This window comes from Sinohyriopsis cumingii, chromosome 9 (assembly GCF_028554795.1).
Source record: "Sinohyriopsis cumingii isolate HCF-2022 chromosome 9, ASM2855479v2, whole genome shotgun sequence".
NCBI lineage: Eukaryota > Metazoa > Mollusca > Bivalvia > Unionida > Unionidae > Sinohyriopsis > Sinohyriopsis cumingii.
The window spans coordinates 5,238,511-5,253,125 of record NC_142969.1 but is presented as its reverse complement, the minus strand read 5'-3'; the positions used below and the strand labels follow the sequence as shown (position 1 = coordinate 5,253,125).

The 14,615-nt window shown below is 37.4% G+C and overlaps 1 protein-coding gene across 4 annotated transcripts in view; it reads right to left on the bottom strand.

The window, feature by feature from the left end:
- LOC149791209 (uncharacterized) overlaps positions 1-14,615 on the bottom strand; it is a 77,690-nt gene that overhangs the window by 51,572 nt on the left and 11,503 nt on the right. For 3 of the 4 annotated variants that reach the window (XR_016423321.1, XM_089969675.1, XM_089969677.1), the window contains exons 6-10: positions 4,123-4,394; positions 3,196-3,360; positions 2,653-2,696; positions 2,181-2,204; positions 161-294 (exon numbers count right to left, since the gene is read on the bottom strand). Coding sequence is in view for 3 of the 4 variants with exons in the window: in XM_089969675.1 (XP_089825801.1) it covers positions 161-294; positions 2,181-2,204; positions 2,653-2,696; positions 3,196-3,360; positions 4,123-4,394 (639 nt within the window). In the remaining variant the exon portion in view is untranslated. The remainder of the gene's footprint in view (positions 1-160; positions 295-2,180; positions 2,205-2,652; positions 2,697-3,195; positions 3,361-4,122; positions 4,395-14,615) is intronic. The other variant, XM_089969676.1, reaches the window with a different exon arrangement.

Below are 14,615 nucleotides of genomic sequence, written 5' to 3'. Positions count from 1 at the left end.
ACGCACACGCACGCACACACACACGCACACGCACACACACTTTAAAATAAACAATTCATTTTAGAAGACAGTGAAATATATCTAAAGTGGGTCTGACATTTTGTCCAAAACTAAAACCAAACATTCTAACATATACAGTAGGAGATTATAGTATACTTACATATATCTTAGAATGATACGAACGAAATATTGGGATTTTAATTTTACTGTTTTTAGCTACTTGTTTGCATTTTCCATCATTGATGCTCATCATGCCATCCTTGTAACGCGATCCGTATAAAAACTGAAGTTCTTCTGAAATATATTGTGTGTAAATACGTTTTTAAATTTCAAAGAAATATTTCCTGTCAAAGTGTGAGAGTACTACAGAAATATATTTTGCAAAATTTATATGCAATAAGTATAGGTTAAAATATGAACGAGTTTTCGGATGGAAATACTGTACGACCTTGGGACATACAAATGCAGCAACCTTTTTATTATATGCTCATTTTCGTATTCTACCTAAGGCTTAATTATACAAACAAAAATACATTTCAAGAAGCAAAAAGTAACTAAATGTATGCCGTATTTCAAATTAAATACACAAGCGCAGATTCATCATTACACAACAACATTATTAATGCGCACATAACTCCTTCCAGACAAATTTGAACTTAGTCGCGCGCTAGACATGTGTGTGTGTATTTGTGATTAGGATTTTTAACGTAGCTTTAACAATTTTTCAGTCATATCGATACGATGTTTGCAGTGTGGCAGTTTATAGCGATGTCTTGCACTTGGGCATCATGCCGCAGACATATAGCATGATGTCCCACCCAGTCACATTATCCTGACACCAGGCCGACCAGTCCTAACACTAACCTCTTAATGCTGAGCGATTAGCGAGGCAGATGTTAGTACCATTTTTGTAAGTCTTTGGTATGACTCGGCCGGGGTTGGAACCCACGACCTCCCGCTTTCGAGGCGGAGGCTCTAACCATTAGGCCACCGGAACGGTCTGCGCTAGACATAACTTTAGAAAGAAAATGGTGTTTTGCTCTACTTAAAATTTAAATTTAGAGTCATATTGTGAATGAATGCGCAATGCATCAACTTTTCCATTTGATCTGGAATGAATAGATATTGGTATTTTTGTCGATTCTACGAAATTTAGTAATTATGGTCTGGATTTATCTGTGCCAATTCTACATGAAGCATATCGGATTTCAGCAGCGTGTTGACATCTGCAGGTGATTTTCTGTTCTGTCACTGAATGTTTGAAATCATAATGTGGGAATAATATGAAGTCTGTCAAGTACAATTATCAATACGACGCTATTGAATATAATGTGTTGTTTTATTTTTTCATTTTGAGTGCAGTAAGGAGGATGTAATTATACTTAGAATATAGTCGAAGTTACAGTACAATTTCGAAATGTGCAGTCAAGCTTGAGAATCCATGACATGGCTCGTGTAATTCTGATTTGCAGAACTAAGAATGTTTATTTTGAGGAAATTCAGGATGTAAAAATGTAAGTATATTTTTTGCCATTCTTATTACCAGCTAAAGAAGACAGTTTATGTCTTGTCACTTGCATGTTATTTGTAAGGATCCTGTCTAGCGTCTATAGCTAGCCCAAATCCGAAACATTGTATCAAAAAAATTAACGCGGAATGTGGCAAAGCAGCTTTTATGTGGCAGTCCACGAAAATTTTCTTTAGTTTATTCAAAAACAAATTTATTCAACCAAAACGTAAAGAACCTATTATGTGAGCGTACATGATTTGTTTACAAAGTAGTTCCTAATACACTATTGGGCTCACGTGAGTGCAATATGAAGTACGCATGAGTGCAATATCGTAAAATACTGAACGATTCTGACAATGTAATGTTAACGAAGAAACAAAATGAGCATATAATAATCATCAGTATGTTCTAATGTGCAGTATTATGGCATGAACACTAAAACAAAATAGTGGAATTTGAAATGATGCCAATTTACCGTAGTTTTGTTAACACCTTTAACAAAGTTGCAAATAAATAAAAATGATAACACTGACGATAATGGAGAATACGGTTTCGAACAAATGAAAAGGGAAAAAAAAATTCAGAATATTGTGTCAGATAACGGTTTCTGATTAACAGTTAGGTATTCTCTTCACACGTTTACAATACTGGATTATTCATTTTTTCTTACCAATCGATCCATCAATGAAGATATCTGAAATAATATAACACTCATAAATACGATGGCAAGTACTTTCATAAAAAAATAAGTACACGAAAATATCAAATATGCATATAAATAACAACTATCAGATTTTAGCAACCATTGAAGTTCTGCACATAAAGAACGTCTTTTTTATTTTATAATTAAACAATGCAGAAATATGAAAATTTAAACTTCACTCCTTGAGTTACCTCCGGCGCATGAAGCAGTTTTGGAAGTTACTTAATAACATTCTTAAATCATACCAAATGTTCGGTATTGTTACTAAATAAGCATTACTTGAAAAATAAAGCACTGATAAAAATTTGAGGTTTACGTTTCTTGAAATATGCAATATGCAACAGTTAAAATGATTCATTATAGTTGCTGATATCTTTGGATATAATCTGTATGCATGTGCATCTTATCTATGTATATATGCATGCATGTATACACTTACCAGGAGATACGATTATATTTATACATCTTTGTTCACTAGCTAGTCTGAAAATGCAATATATATTTGATTGAACCTGATATCAGATTTGATGGTAACCAATTCAGAAGGAGCTAATATTTATCTTTATTTTTCTATGTATATTGTCTTCGGCAAACGTTTGATGTTTCATATAAATGTACACGAACAGTTCTTAACATTACATTTTGCCTAGACAGATATATGTATTCTGTGTTTGATACAAGCGACAAAAATACAAAACAGATTTTAATTTTTAATTCACTAAACTTCGATACATAATACACTTTGACTAAACATGTGTACTCGCCATATCAAATTGATATTAAATTATTCCTATATGGTTTTGATACCTATAATTTTTGCAGCGACATAATTTCTCCAAGATGGCACATGAAGCTGAAATTAGTAAACGTAGAAAGGAGAAAAATTATAGAGATAATAAGATACACTGTCAATATAGATCAATCTAAAAGATGTTCTGAATAAGGAGATGAGGACATAAATAATACATATATCCTTGTTTACCCCATTTCATCCGTCGCTTTAAAACATAGGATGTACATCTTGTTTGCATCAGACGTAGAAGGCGTCCAGCTGATGTTAACGTACCAAGCTCCTGGAAATGACGGATACTCTGCCAGATCAGATTTCATGAATCCACGAGGAGAGATTGTTGTAATTTCAACTATCCTAAAGGTACAATACAATACTATAGATAAATAATTATTGTTTAACGTAATTAACTAGCATTATTCCATGCCACAAAACATATAAATACCATAAAGTCTTAATTCACTGGAATGGCAATTAAACTCAACGTAATTGCAACAAAACATTTGGATCCCACAATCAGTGTATAATGTTTCTGACAAGTACATCATCATAAATATATGATTTCCGTTTGAAAGTGTTAGGCATTGATATTTGGTTTGAAGGCTACAATTTATATTCAAAGAACAAATTACCACATAAGCGGTCTGATTGGGGGTGGGGGTGGTGGCGGATTCAACTCTACTGGTGTATTAAAATAATTGTGCATAAACTTTATGTCAGAAATATAAAATGGTCTCTGCCAGCAAAATTTGTACAGCATAATATATATAGTAATGTTTTATACACCTGAATTCTTATGACTGCTCACCAACAATGAATTTGTTGCAACGGTGTTGTTATTATTTTATACGCTGACAACCAGTGGATTACTAATACAGGATGTGTTTTGGAACGATAAATTAAACAGAAAAGCAACAATTAGTACTAACCCACTAGATTCATCGACCTACATTATGTTTTAATGTATGCCACATATTTACTATTACTGAAGCAAAAATACAAAAACACTATATATCCCATGTTCCAATTAGGAGTACGTAAGATGCGTGTAATAACGTAAGAAAAATAAACAGTAAAAGACGTTAAATGACCTAAAAGTGTGGCATATCTCAGATCTACCTTTTCTTTGGTACGTTACTGATGGCAACAATTTGCTCAAAGAACACATGTCCAGAAATAGTGTACACAAGTTCCTGGTCTGCTTTTGTCGGTGATTTGAATTCAGGTAACTGATAGCAACTCTGGTTCACTGAGTAGACATCCACCAGGAATTGAACGGGAACGCTGCTGTACGGAATGTAACCACCAGAGGCTGGAAAGTCCTCAACTTGAACTGCCACCCCGTAGTAGCCGACTTGATTGATTGCTTGGTATGATATTGTGCATGCGTCCTATGAAATGTTGAGAGCAAACCATATCGTTCAATTGAACCCTATTCTCTATTTCATGTTTAGAAAGCTTTGTAAGTAGATGTTTTATGGTTGCAACATGTTGCATAAATTATGATCACACGTTTCCTTGGCATGAAATACATAACTGAAAGAAAGTGGTATTGATTTCCTATATACATTTCCGGTTTCATTCTCTGTGGATTATAATGAAATATGTACACAGCTCGTGATAGGTTAATGACAAAATATACATGATATAAATATATTTTATTTACGTCTCATACAAATACATGTTCTTGCCAATAGAATGGAGTTAAGATTGTCCATGGAAAAGAGTGTATTGACCGAGTGACTGAACATCCTTGCCCAGTGTGACCCCAACGAAATGCAGTTCTGTGCAGTTTTCGGCTATTCTCAATCCTCTTTGCAAATTAATAATGCTTCTTTTATTTTTTGAGCTTCTATTATAATTCATATTGATGAAATGAATATAAGATACACTCATGATTTAAACATGAAAGATAGCTTTAAAAAAAGAGAACTACAAACACAGCATCTTTAACTTCTTGAAAATTGAACGCGCTTCCATTCACTTACGAGCGAGTGTATGAAAAGAGTTTGGAATATATACCAAACGACATGACGAAACAATAGGAGGTAATTCAAACAGTTATATGTATTTACAGTTAATATGAGTTGTTATTACACTTTAATTAACAATCCACCAACAATAATGTTTATATCCTAAATATCTCTCTTTCCAGTTTTAGTCGGTCGGAGAGAGAGAGAGAGAGAGAGAGATGTTTTGGAGGTTTTGAAAGAATTAACATAAAAGCATTTTCGATATTATCAACCCCTGTGTTTCTCTGTTGGTCGATTAGTTTGCTGCCTGGCCAACCAACAGAGTGAGAGAGGTAGAGGGTGAGGAGAGGCCTCTAGGACATTTTATTTTTTTAAACTTCATGACAAGTTTAAGGAAAAAAGAATAACACGATTAAAACAAGCATTACACGTATTATAGCATAGCCTCCCAACCAAGATATATACCGTATAGTTGCGACATGCTGTTGCAAATTTGTATGATCGGTGATGGGTAATAATCCCATGGAAAGTGTGCATATACCGCTACGACGAACTAGGTTGTTGAATGCTACTTGGTGTAACTCCATATTCTCTTACCTCACCGCTTTAATTTTCTCTTGTCTTTTGTGTCAAATTTGTATGCGTCCTCGTTCATTACCCAAGACAGTTATGTTTGTCCCCCTCCCCCCGGTGCTGCTGTATGGGTGTAAAAAAGTAGTGGTCAGGTGACAGGTATCTTAACGAAAATTTTTATGGAGACCTATTAGACATCGTGACCGAGGATCATATAAACTTATCTGATAAATCCATGAGGAATCGCTTACTCTTGTGAGAAGAAGTTTTTAAACTTGATAATACCCATGTCCCCCGAACACCAGGTCTGATGGATGCTTCTTAGTGTGTGTGTGTGTGTATCAACACCATTAAAGACAACCAGAAGATTACAGTAATCTCTGATCATTTTAGGTATTTGCACATATCGCTGAGTAATATATATAATATCAGTGTTTTGAGTCTGCATCGAGAAAATATCCGAGTTTTAATTGATTGTTTGTCTAGCATCACACCATCGTACAATTCGAGATTGTTGATGTCTCCGTTGAGATCATCGACCAATGGCGCATCGTTGATGTCAGTAACAAAATCAATGACGTCACTGTCATCATTCATTCATGCCTTGTCCTTAAAATCCTTATGCGCTTCGTAGCATCGCTGATCATGTACATATGGTGCCAATAAATATAACTTATCCCACTTAAGCCATCTTAATATCAGGTTAAGCAGCCATTGAGTCTTACCAGACCCAGATGGACCTATGACAATTGCTGTGATATAATTTGGTAATACTGGATGGTGCTTAACTCTCTCTTGCCCTAGTGTCGCTGCGAAGTCAATCACAATCTTGTTGTAGAAATATAATAAGTATATGGATTTATATTGTGTTCGATGCAGAGCACCCACCGATACTAGTGGATTAAAAACAATAACGACGAGGAATAAAAAGCGTGCACTTACAGGCAAGTGTCTGAAATGTGGTACAAAAATTACAAGTTTATCTGCCACGAGAAACGTGGTGGTGATATTGCTGCTTCACTATAAAAATTACCAGGAACTCCAATGGCTAAGTATCCTGGTGAGAAGCGTATTCTTGGATATAATTATTGTGGTCTTGGAACTCGACTTGATATCCGACTTGACGAGAAAGATCAACCAAGACCAGGTGAGTATCCGATAAATGTGATTGATCAAGCGTGCCATGTTCATGACGTCAGGTATACAAATCCAGATCAACAACAACGACATATTGCAGACGTTAAGTTGAATCACATGCTGCTGTCTGTAATCAATAAACCTCTCAGAAAATCACTCGCCAACTGGTTGATAAGATCTGTGATGAAAGGCAAACTAGCGCTAGGGGCCGGAAATTAATAATAGATAACTATTATGTGGAGTCAATTTTATTATAGCCCAATGGGATATTGGAGGGGTAGAGCAGCGATTAGTAAACTTGCTGATGAAGTAGGTGTCACGAGTAATGTTGCCACATATTGGATAGCACGACAGGCAATATTGCAAAAGTATCTACTACTACCTAAAAATGTTCAGTACGCCCATTTTGATGTCAGCACTCCCAATGAAGTTCATCAGGCCGATATTGCGTTTTTACCACATGATACTATTTAAAACGAGTAGACGTTAATAGCACACATACAAATACGAGTCGACTGTCGTCGATATTGCAAGTAGATATAAAGAAGAAGAACCATTATCAACTAAAACAGCAACTGAAGTTGCATCTGCATTTGAATAAATTTATTTACGTGGCGGCTTCAGACGGCCACAGTTGCAACCTTTCTTTATGTAACAGGAATTATTTTCTCTGACGTGAATCACGAATTATTTTTCTAGATATTACTATCAGATCGCTAGGGTGCTTTACATTCCGAACCTAATTGTTTGCTGAATTATTCTGGAATTATCTCACGCATTATCAAGCACTGGATGCTATTCGGTCGCAGTCTGATTAACGTTTTGTACTCTTTCAGCGATTAATCAATATATATATGATCATCAAGTATTTCCTCATAATAATCTACGAATTCTTTCAACCAGCGATGTGGCAATTCACCGACAAAAGGTGGAGGTTGGCCATGATGACCACACATGACAACAGCAGTATTTTGTGTCAGTACCCAATCAAGAAACGTTTTAACACATCTCGAGATACCGAGCATATTTCATTCAAGATAATGATCTTAAGAATATATTTCTCACCCATTCGTTCAGGTGTCCACGCATCTCCTTTCCACCGAAATAAACTGTGATAAGTATGAGATTTGACACCTCGTGGTTTCATCTCTCTGGCAGGCCGGTGAGTCGGAGTTCGTACTATCATGTCTAAACCAGTACTTAATCACGCTTCATGATAATTCCATCACGCCTGTGGTTTTAACAGAACCGCATGGTCCATGACGATAAATAGTTTTATGTCAGGCCACAAGATCATATACCGATTATACTGGTGATAGTTGTGACATTTGACTATTTTTGTGATATATCTCAACAGGTTTATAATCAGCATATTCAGAATAATCAAGTATCAGCTCATTCTTGACTTGCCATTGTTCCCATGAAGCATTACAGATTACAATATCTAATTCATCTAACAATCATATAGTTTCTTTGCTGATACAAAAGGAATCTGTGGCGACTCAAACTGCCGTATCAGGAAATCTGTTTATCATCGATAGCATATTTATGGAAACATACGCAAGCATCATGGATCTCAAATGAGTATATTGCGGCAAGTTGCCGTCATAATACGCTATAGTTCCTCATTTAGTTCTTGTCGTTCATATATGAATTTTCCCGCAACGCTAATGTGCCTTTATTTTGTCGTATTATCGATTATAAAATCAAGTTCAGCATCGTCGATAATAAATCGTTTGCAGCCTTTTCGATGATTAGATGAGGCTCCTTCAGTAAATTTACCGATGTTTTTCTGCCCAAATCATTTTCCACAACATCCGTTGTGGGTGACATATCCTTGCTGCTTTCAGGTTCTGGCATCCAATCTGTTTCTGGTATTTCCTCGCTTAAGTTAGTGATATCAGTATCTTCGCATTAAGCATATGTCGCAGTAGTACTATGGGAGCCCAACCACGCAAGGTCTTCGTACATCAATCCGTCAGGTTCACCTGTGGGTCAGGTTTATTGAAATGTCACCCAAACCAAACAAGAGTAGCAGGATGAACATATTTTGCAAACTCAAAGGATTAAATCTCGGCAAATCCAGTTAAATCGAAATCTGGTAATAGGCCATTTATCGATACCCTAGTCATCTCATGTGTAGGATGTTCAAATCGTTTAAAATATTCCTTACATTCTCCCATACCAAGAAAGCTTCCAGAATAACACGCAACCATGTCAACTGAGATAACTTCATTGAAATCATATTTAGTATTTCACAGTTCTCCGTGTCCATACACGACACACGATCGCTGAAGGTCCTCAACAAATTCTCCACGTATCGGTCTCCATGAACTTTTAATCTGAGCAAACTGAGCAACAACAGACAGAGTAGTAAAACAATTACACAATAATTTTTCTATTCCATCTTCATTTTCATGTATTTCAGTGCAGTCTTGGTCACCTGTGTATGAAGAGATTACGCACGATAAAGATCGCCGCATGGCAGTACGAATTGATCGAATCTCCTATCTTTATTATTCTTGAATAACCACACCGACACTGGATCGATTGTGCTGATCTCATGAATATATTCAAATATTTTACCACTCCTTGTTTCCTTGTCTTTATCCAGAGACAATTGAGGCAGGGGCAAGGCCAACACTCGGTTCTCTCGCGAAAATATTGTTATGCTTGATGCCCGTGCATGAACGTTGTGGTCAATTATCACTCTCGGAGCTCCATTTTATACATACTTGGCGGTGTACAAGACCTCTGCGGTTATTGTTCTGACTTTGATCGGAAACCTCAGTCGTTTTTCCAAGTCTGCAATGTCGCTGATCGTGGCTCCAAATGGTCGTACTGCAACCTCTCACGAGTTTATTTTATCGCGTCGCAGGTCCGTGAGTCCCTTCCCTCGTAATGCGTTCATAAAATGTTATGTGATTCTCTGGGGGACACAATTTAGGATAACCCTTCCACTTGTGCTAGTTTCACGACGCATTGGCAATAGTGCATTCATATCAAGCTTATTTAACGCATAAATCGCATAAACAACTTCAGTCACCGGTTATGCTCTGTCGTAATATGGTTTGTCAATTCCAGTGAACATACCTCGTCTAGAACTTTTATCTAACACGGCAACGACAGTGCGGTTTCGTGATTCTCGAACCGACTTGTAAGCTAAGCGTGATATTCCGCTCACAATCAAGGGAGATAGCTCTGCAGGGACTATACAGTACTACAGAGAACAGCAACTCTGCTTGGCTCCAAAAAATTCCTTGTCCACGCACCCATATTTCAAATATATCACAGACTGAAAAGTCGCTCAGTCGGTCTATTTAAAGGAAGCGTGAATAGATCGTTTTGATTTTATAAATGTCTGTGTGTGATGGTCTTCCAGGGAAAGAAAATCAAAAGCTGAGTTATTTTAAGATTGTTTGTAAGCGCCTGATTTTAGTGTGACTGCATATATACCATTCACATGTTCTCTGGAAGGAAATCAGTGTTCCGTCTTAAAACAACTCTGTTTTTCAATAATTAATTTGACTGACTACAGACTTCGTCTATATACCTGTACATGTGGGCTTTGATAATTGTGTCCGCCAGAGATTGATCTCATTGTATTAAAATCTCAGTATGTACATGTATATAGTTGCTGCGGGTCCTAAAGACCCCTCACAGGTATAACAGGTATAACATACACGTCAAGTTATTGATTTAGTTGGAGGGCTAAACTTAATACGATGGGTGTATTATAACTGCGAGGAAAACATGAATCAGAGCGCAATCGGTAACGCGTCTGACTAGCGATCACATAGTAAAATTAATGTACGTTCGAATCTCGACAGACAACAAAAAACAAATTTTCTTTCTATATAAGTAGGGAGACAGCCAGGATGATCTGAGATTCTGTAAATATAATCTGAAATTCAAGGTGGTGTATGTGGTCAATCTGTGCTAATTGCTTGCTAATTGCCTGACTAGACATCATAATTCCTATGAGGTCAGGTCACTCGAATCACCCTATGGACATGCTAGAATGTCATTTGGCAATCTGGGGTTTCACTGGGGGTTGTGTCTGCGCTTAAAAAGCAATACAGATGCCTGTTGGACGTAATATAATATATGATCACCATCAGCTTACAGTAGCAGGTGTCTGTATATAAATAAGTACATACTTCCAGGAAATACTACCAAAGACCATCACGTGGGCCAAGCTATTTCCATTGATCACTTATTTTAAACAGACATTTATCATATAATGAATTGCGAAAATATTAATATGATTATTACTGCGATTGAAAAATTACAAGGCCCCCCCCCCCGGCCCTTGATAGATGTATACAACTTAATGATCAGTTTGATCCTGAAAAAATACCGATGATTTTGAAACAATACAAGAACGAAAATCCGAGGGGAAATGCACACTAGCCACAGAATTAGATTTATTAAATTGCTTCAAAATGCTATGGGATTATCTCTTGCTAGCGTTGATGATTCACAAATTCAAGATTTCGCCCAGCAATAGAGCGAGTTAGATCAGAACTGTCTAAGAAATATGAAATAAAAAATACTATTGGTTCACATTTAAGGCAGTTGAAAAAAATATGTATGATTGTAAACAGCCAGAGCATGAAACTTCCGATTGTAAACAATCGGATTATGAAAGTGAAAGTTGTGACACTGATCCCTGTGGACTGTAACCGGCTAATAATAGAGCGCGCATTTCATTGATCCCTGGTGTTTTGTACCATGATTATATCAGGAAGTATTGTGGAATGTGTGTAACCTACCAGCTGCTTTGCTAATGATAGAGAGCGCGTTTTATTGATCCCTGATTTTATCCCTGATGTTATTCGTGGGGGATAGTAAAAAAAAATACTTTTTTACTGTGCAGAACGTACAGGCATAACACTGCACGTCTTTGATAGAGTTAAACACTCTGGCGATTATTGCCTTGGGGCGGGTCTATGGTGGACTAACTCGGATCATTTCACGATCTCACATACCAGCTTATTCTCCACTCTCGAGTCCAGAAGGTATCCGCGTTGGTCAGTAAGTCTGAAATGTATCTGTGACAACAGCGGATTATAACGTCGTAAATAAATTCTGGATTAGTAGGTACATACAAAACTAAATGTCCAGGGGGACTTCAGGGGTCATCGAATAAAGAATATACCCTTGGGATACAATTCCAGGCTGTGCCTGTTTGGATTTTTCAAGATTTACTTGATAGCTGTCATCAGTAGCATCACACACCAGATTGACTGCGATCGTTGTTGTGATATAGACAACACCTTGCGCGACATTCTTACCACCGCCGTCTGGATCATTGTTATGTTTGAGAATGCCTGGAGCAAAAGGTGATACCGCTTCCCACGCATCGATGATTGTGGGATAGTATTCATTAACAATATCATTAAGGTCTTTCTTCAAATTAGCAGCATCAGGTCCCGGTAATTTAAATGTTTGCAATTCTTCTTATGTGATATATTTATTGAGAAACAGCAGCTTGTACGTTATTCTAGCACTAAAACCACCACCTCATCTGGGGTTTAGTGCATCGACACTGGTGTCATATCCAACAATGTTTTTATCGGCAGAATCAATCACTGCGCGTAAAATAGTTTGATTAAAGAACTCGAGGTCAGATACAACCTGGTTCAGAAGATATATTCACTCGATGTTTCGTCGCTGCAAATCATAGTTAGAGTTGGGATATTCGGTTATGTAACTGGAGAACAATTGTCGTTGATGTTCGGCATTGATTTCAACTGAGAATAATTTGATGTGGTCCTCAGTGATTTCTGTAGTAGCAGACGAGGATTGATATTTATATAATAATGAATCAGGAAGAATTTTGCTTTTATCGGAACTAATATTAATCCCGTGAATGTGATATTCTTCTGATCTGATGTCGCCGCCCAACGTTGCACATATGAGATTTTTCCGATAATCTGTAAGTTTCTCTCGTCTGAATAATAGTAGGACCGCTATGGTTCTAGTGGTCCTTGTTAAACAGGTGACATTTCTGGCGATCCTTACACAGTTCTGATCGATGAATGATATATATCGACGTTGTAGACAGCCGTTGATATTTCAATGGCGGCAGATAACGTTGGCTCGGGTACAGTTATTGCTCTCCTGCATTATTTTCCTCTGAAAATTCTGGGCTGAAATTCATCGTTGATCTGTTCGATTTGATACCTGCCTGTAGGTATGCTCACAACATTCCAGACCGAGACCTCTGCCTCCGTTTTATCGGTTCTTTTTTGTTTTTGTTTTTGTTTTCCACTCAAATACCAGAGAGTTATTTGCTTGCAGCCCACCGAATGACTTTGCTCTGATATTTGGCCAGCTGTAATATATTCGCAATTGTGCTAGTGCTATTTTTCTTGCCCGAATGGCAGTGGGGAGGATAACGTCAAAATCTGGATTGGTTGAGTTTGCTGATATCATAGTGATTGTTGGTGGCGTCGTATTAGCGACTATTTGTTCTAGCAGTGTGACAGTGCGATCGAGCATTATTATATCCAGCCTGATTCAAATCAGGACTCAAATCTCTGTTATATCACCTTCTCTACATTGTCCCTTGCAAGGATGGTGTCAGGGGTAGGTCTTTCGCTTCATAGTAAACCTTGATCATTGTTGAGAATTCTTGATCCGATATTGCTCCGAGGTTGAGCCCTGATGATATCAGCTCGGGTAAATCTGGCATGTGCAGGCGTTGCCATCGACAGCAACGTTGTATATTCATGTAATTTATCAACCGCACATGACGATAGCTTCTTAACCATGATATTAAGAATACCAGCAGCACAGGTTATGATGACAACACAAATTCCTATCGCTGTTGCTATTATGCATGTGAATGATAATGTTCCGTTTATCGTTACTGTTTCAGCAACCACGATGTATGCAGCATATACAATCATGTCAGTGACAACAATACCTCTAAGATATATTTTTTGCTTGACTGCATATCGATCGACTATATTTTTCAGTTGTCTGCCATGAGCAATGCTTGTTCGTATCTGAAGCGTTGAATGTCGATCGCAGGATCAGTCATCCTGCTCATCATGTAGAGTGTTAACACCCTAAGTAGGTGATATTCTGGTGACAAATGGAAGACACAAATAGTACAACACGATCAAGCCTTTTTCTGCGGGTTCTAAAACGAATGGTTCCTCTTTAGTTTGCTCTAATATCACTAACATTGATCCAGAAGATCCGTTAACTAGATGACACCGTGAAATTGTGGTAGATATTGTAAATGTTGTAACGCAGAGTACTAAGAACATGTACACAATGATAACCTCAGAGGTATGTTTGATGGAGTTCATGAGTGGTGTCCATTATGCTGATCTGGAGGCTACTGTATATACAGCATTGATTTGGGTTGTACGCTGACGAATCTTGGCTTTCCAAAGAAATCATCAGTGAGTCTATTTATGTTTTTGCGAAAATCCAAAAACATGTTTATATGATATCTCCAGTTCCCTTGACACGTCCAGCAATCTCTTCTGTGATCTTTGACAATGACTCCTCCGAGCTTTTGATTTTAATACGTTTTATTAAATACCACTAAGTTATATTTGGTGGAGACTGGAACCCGCAAATAAATATGTATCAACGGGATGCTGCTCACCTTCAACCATCCTGGTTGATCCTGAAAAACAACAACCTCATTTTGGTCCACATCAGCGAGACGCAAAAGATTAGCGAGCTCATCATTAACCTCGCCAATGGTTTCATATTTGGACGGATCGATGCCACTCTGGGCCTTACCCCATCTGATTTTTCGTAAACATCAACCATTGTGTATTACACTAAGACCTGTTTAAAACGACTTTATGAGGCGGTGCCCTTGACGATGTCAGTGACCTTGACACAGTAGAGAATCGCAAGCGATTCTGGTCCACATATAGGTGGATCCATTATTGTCTG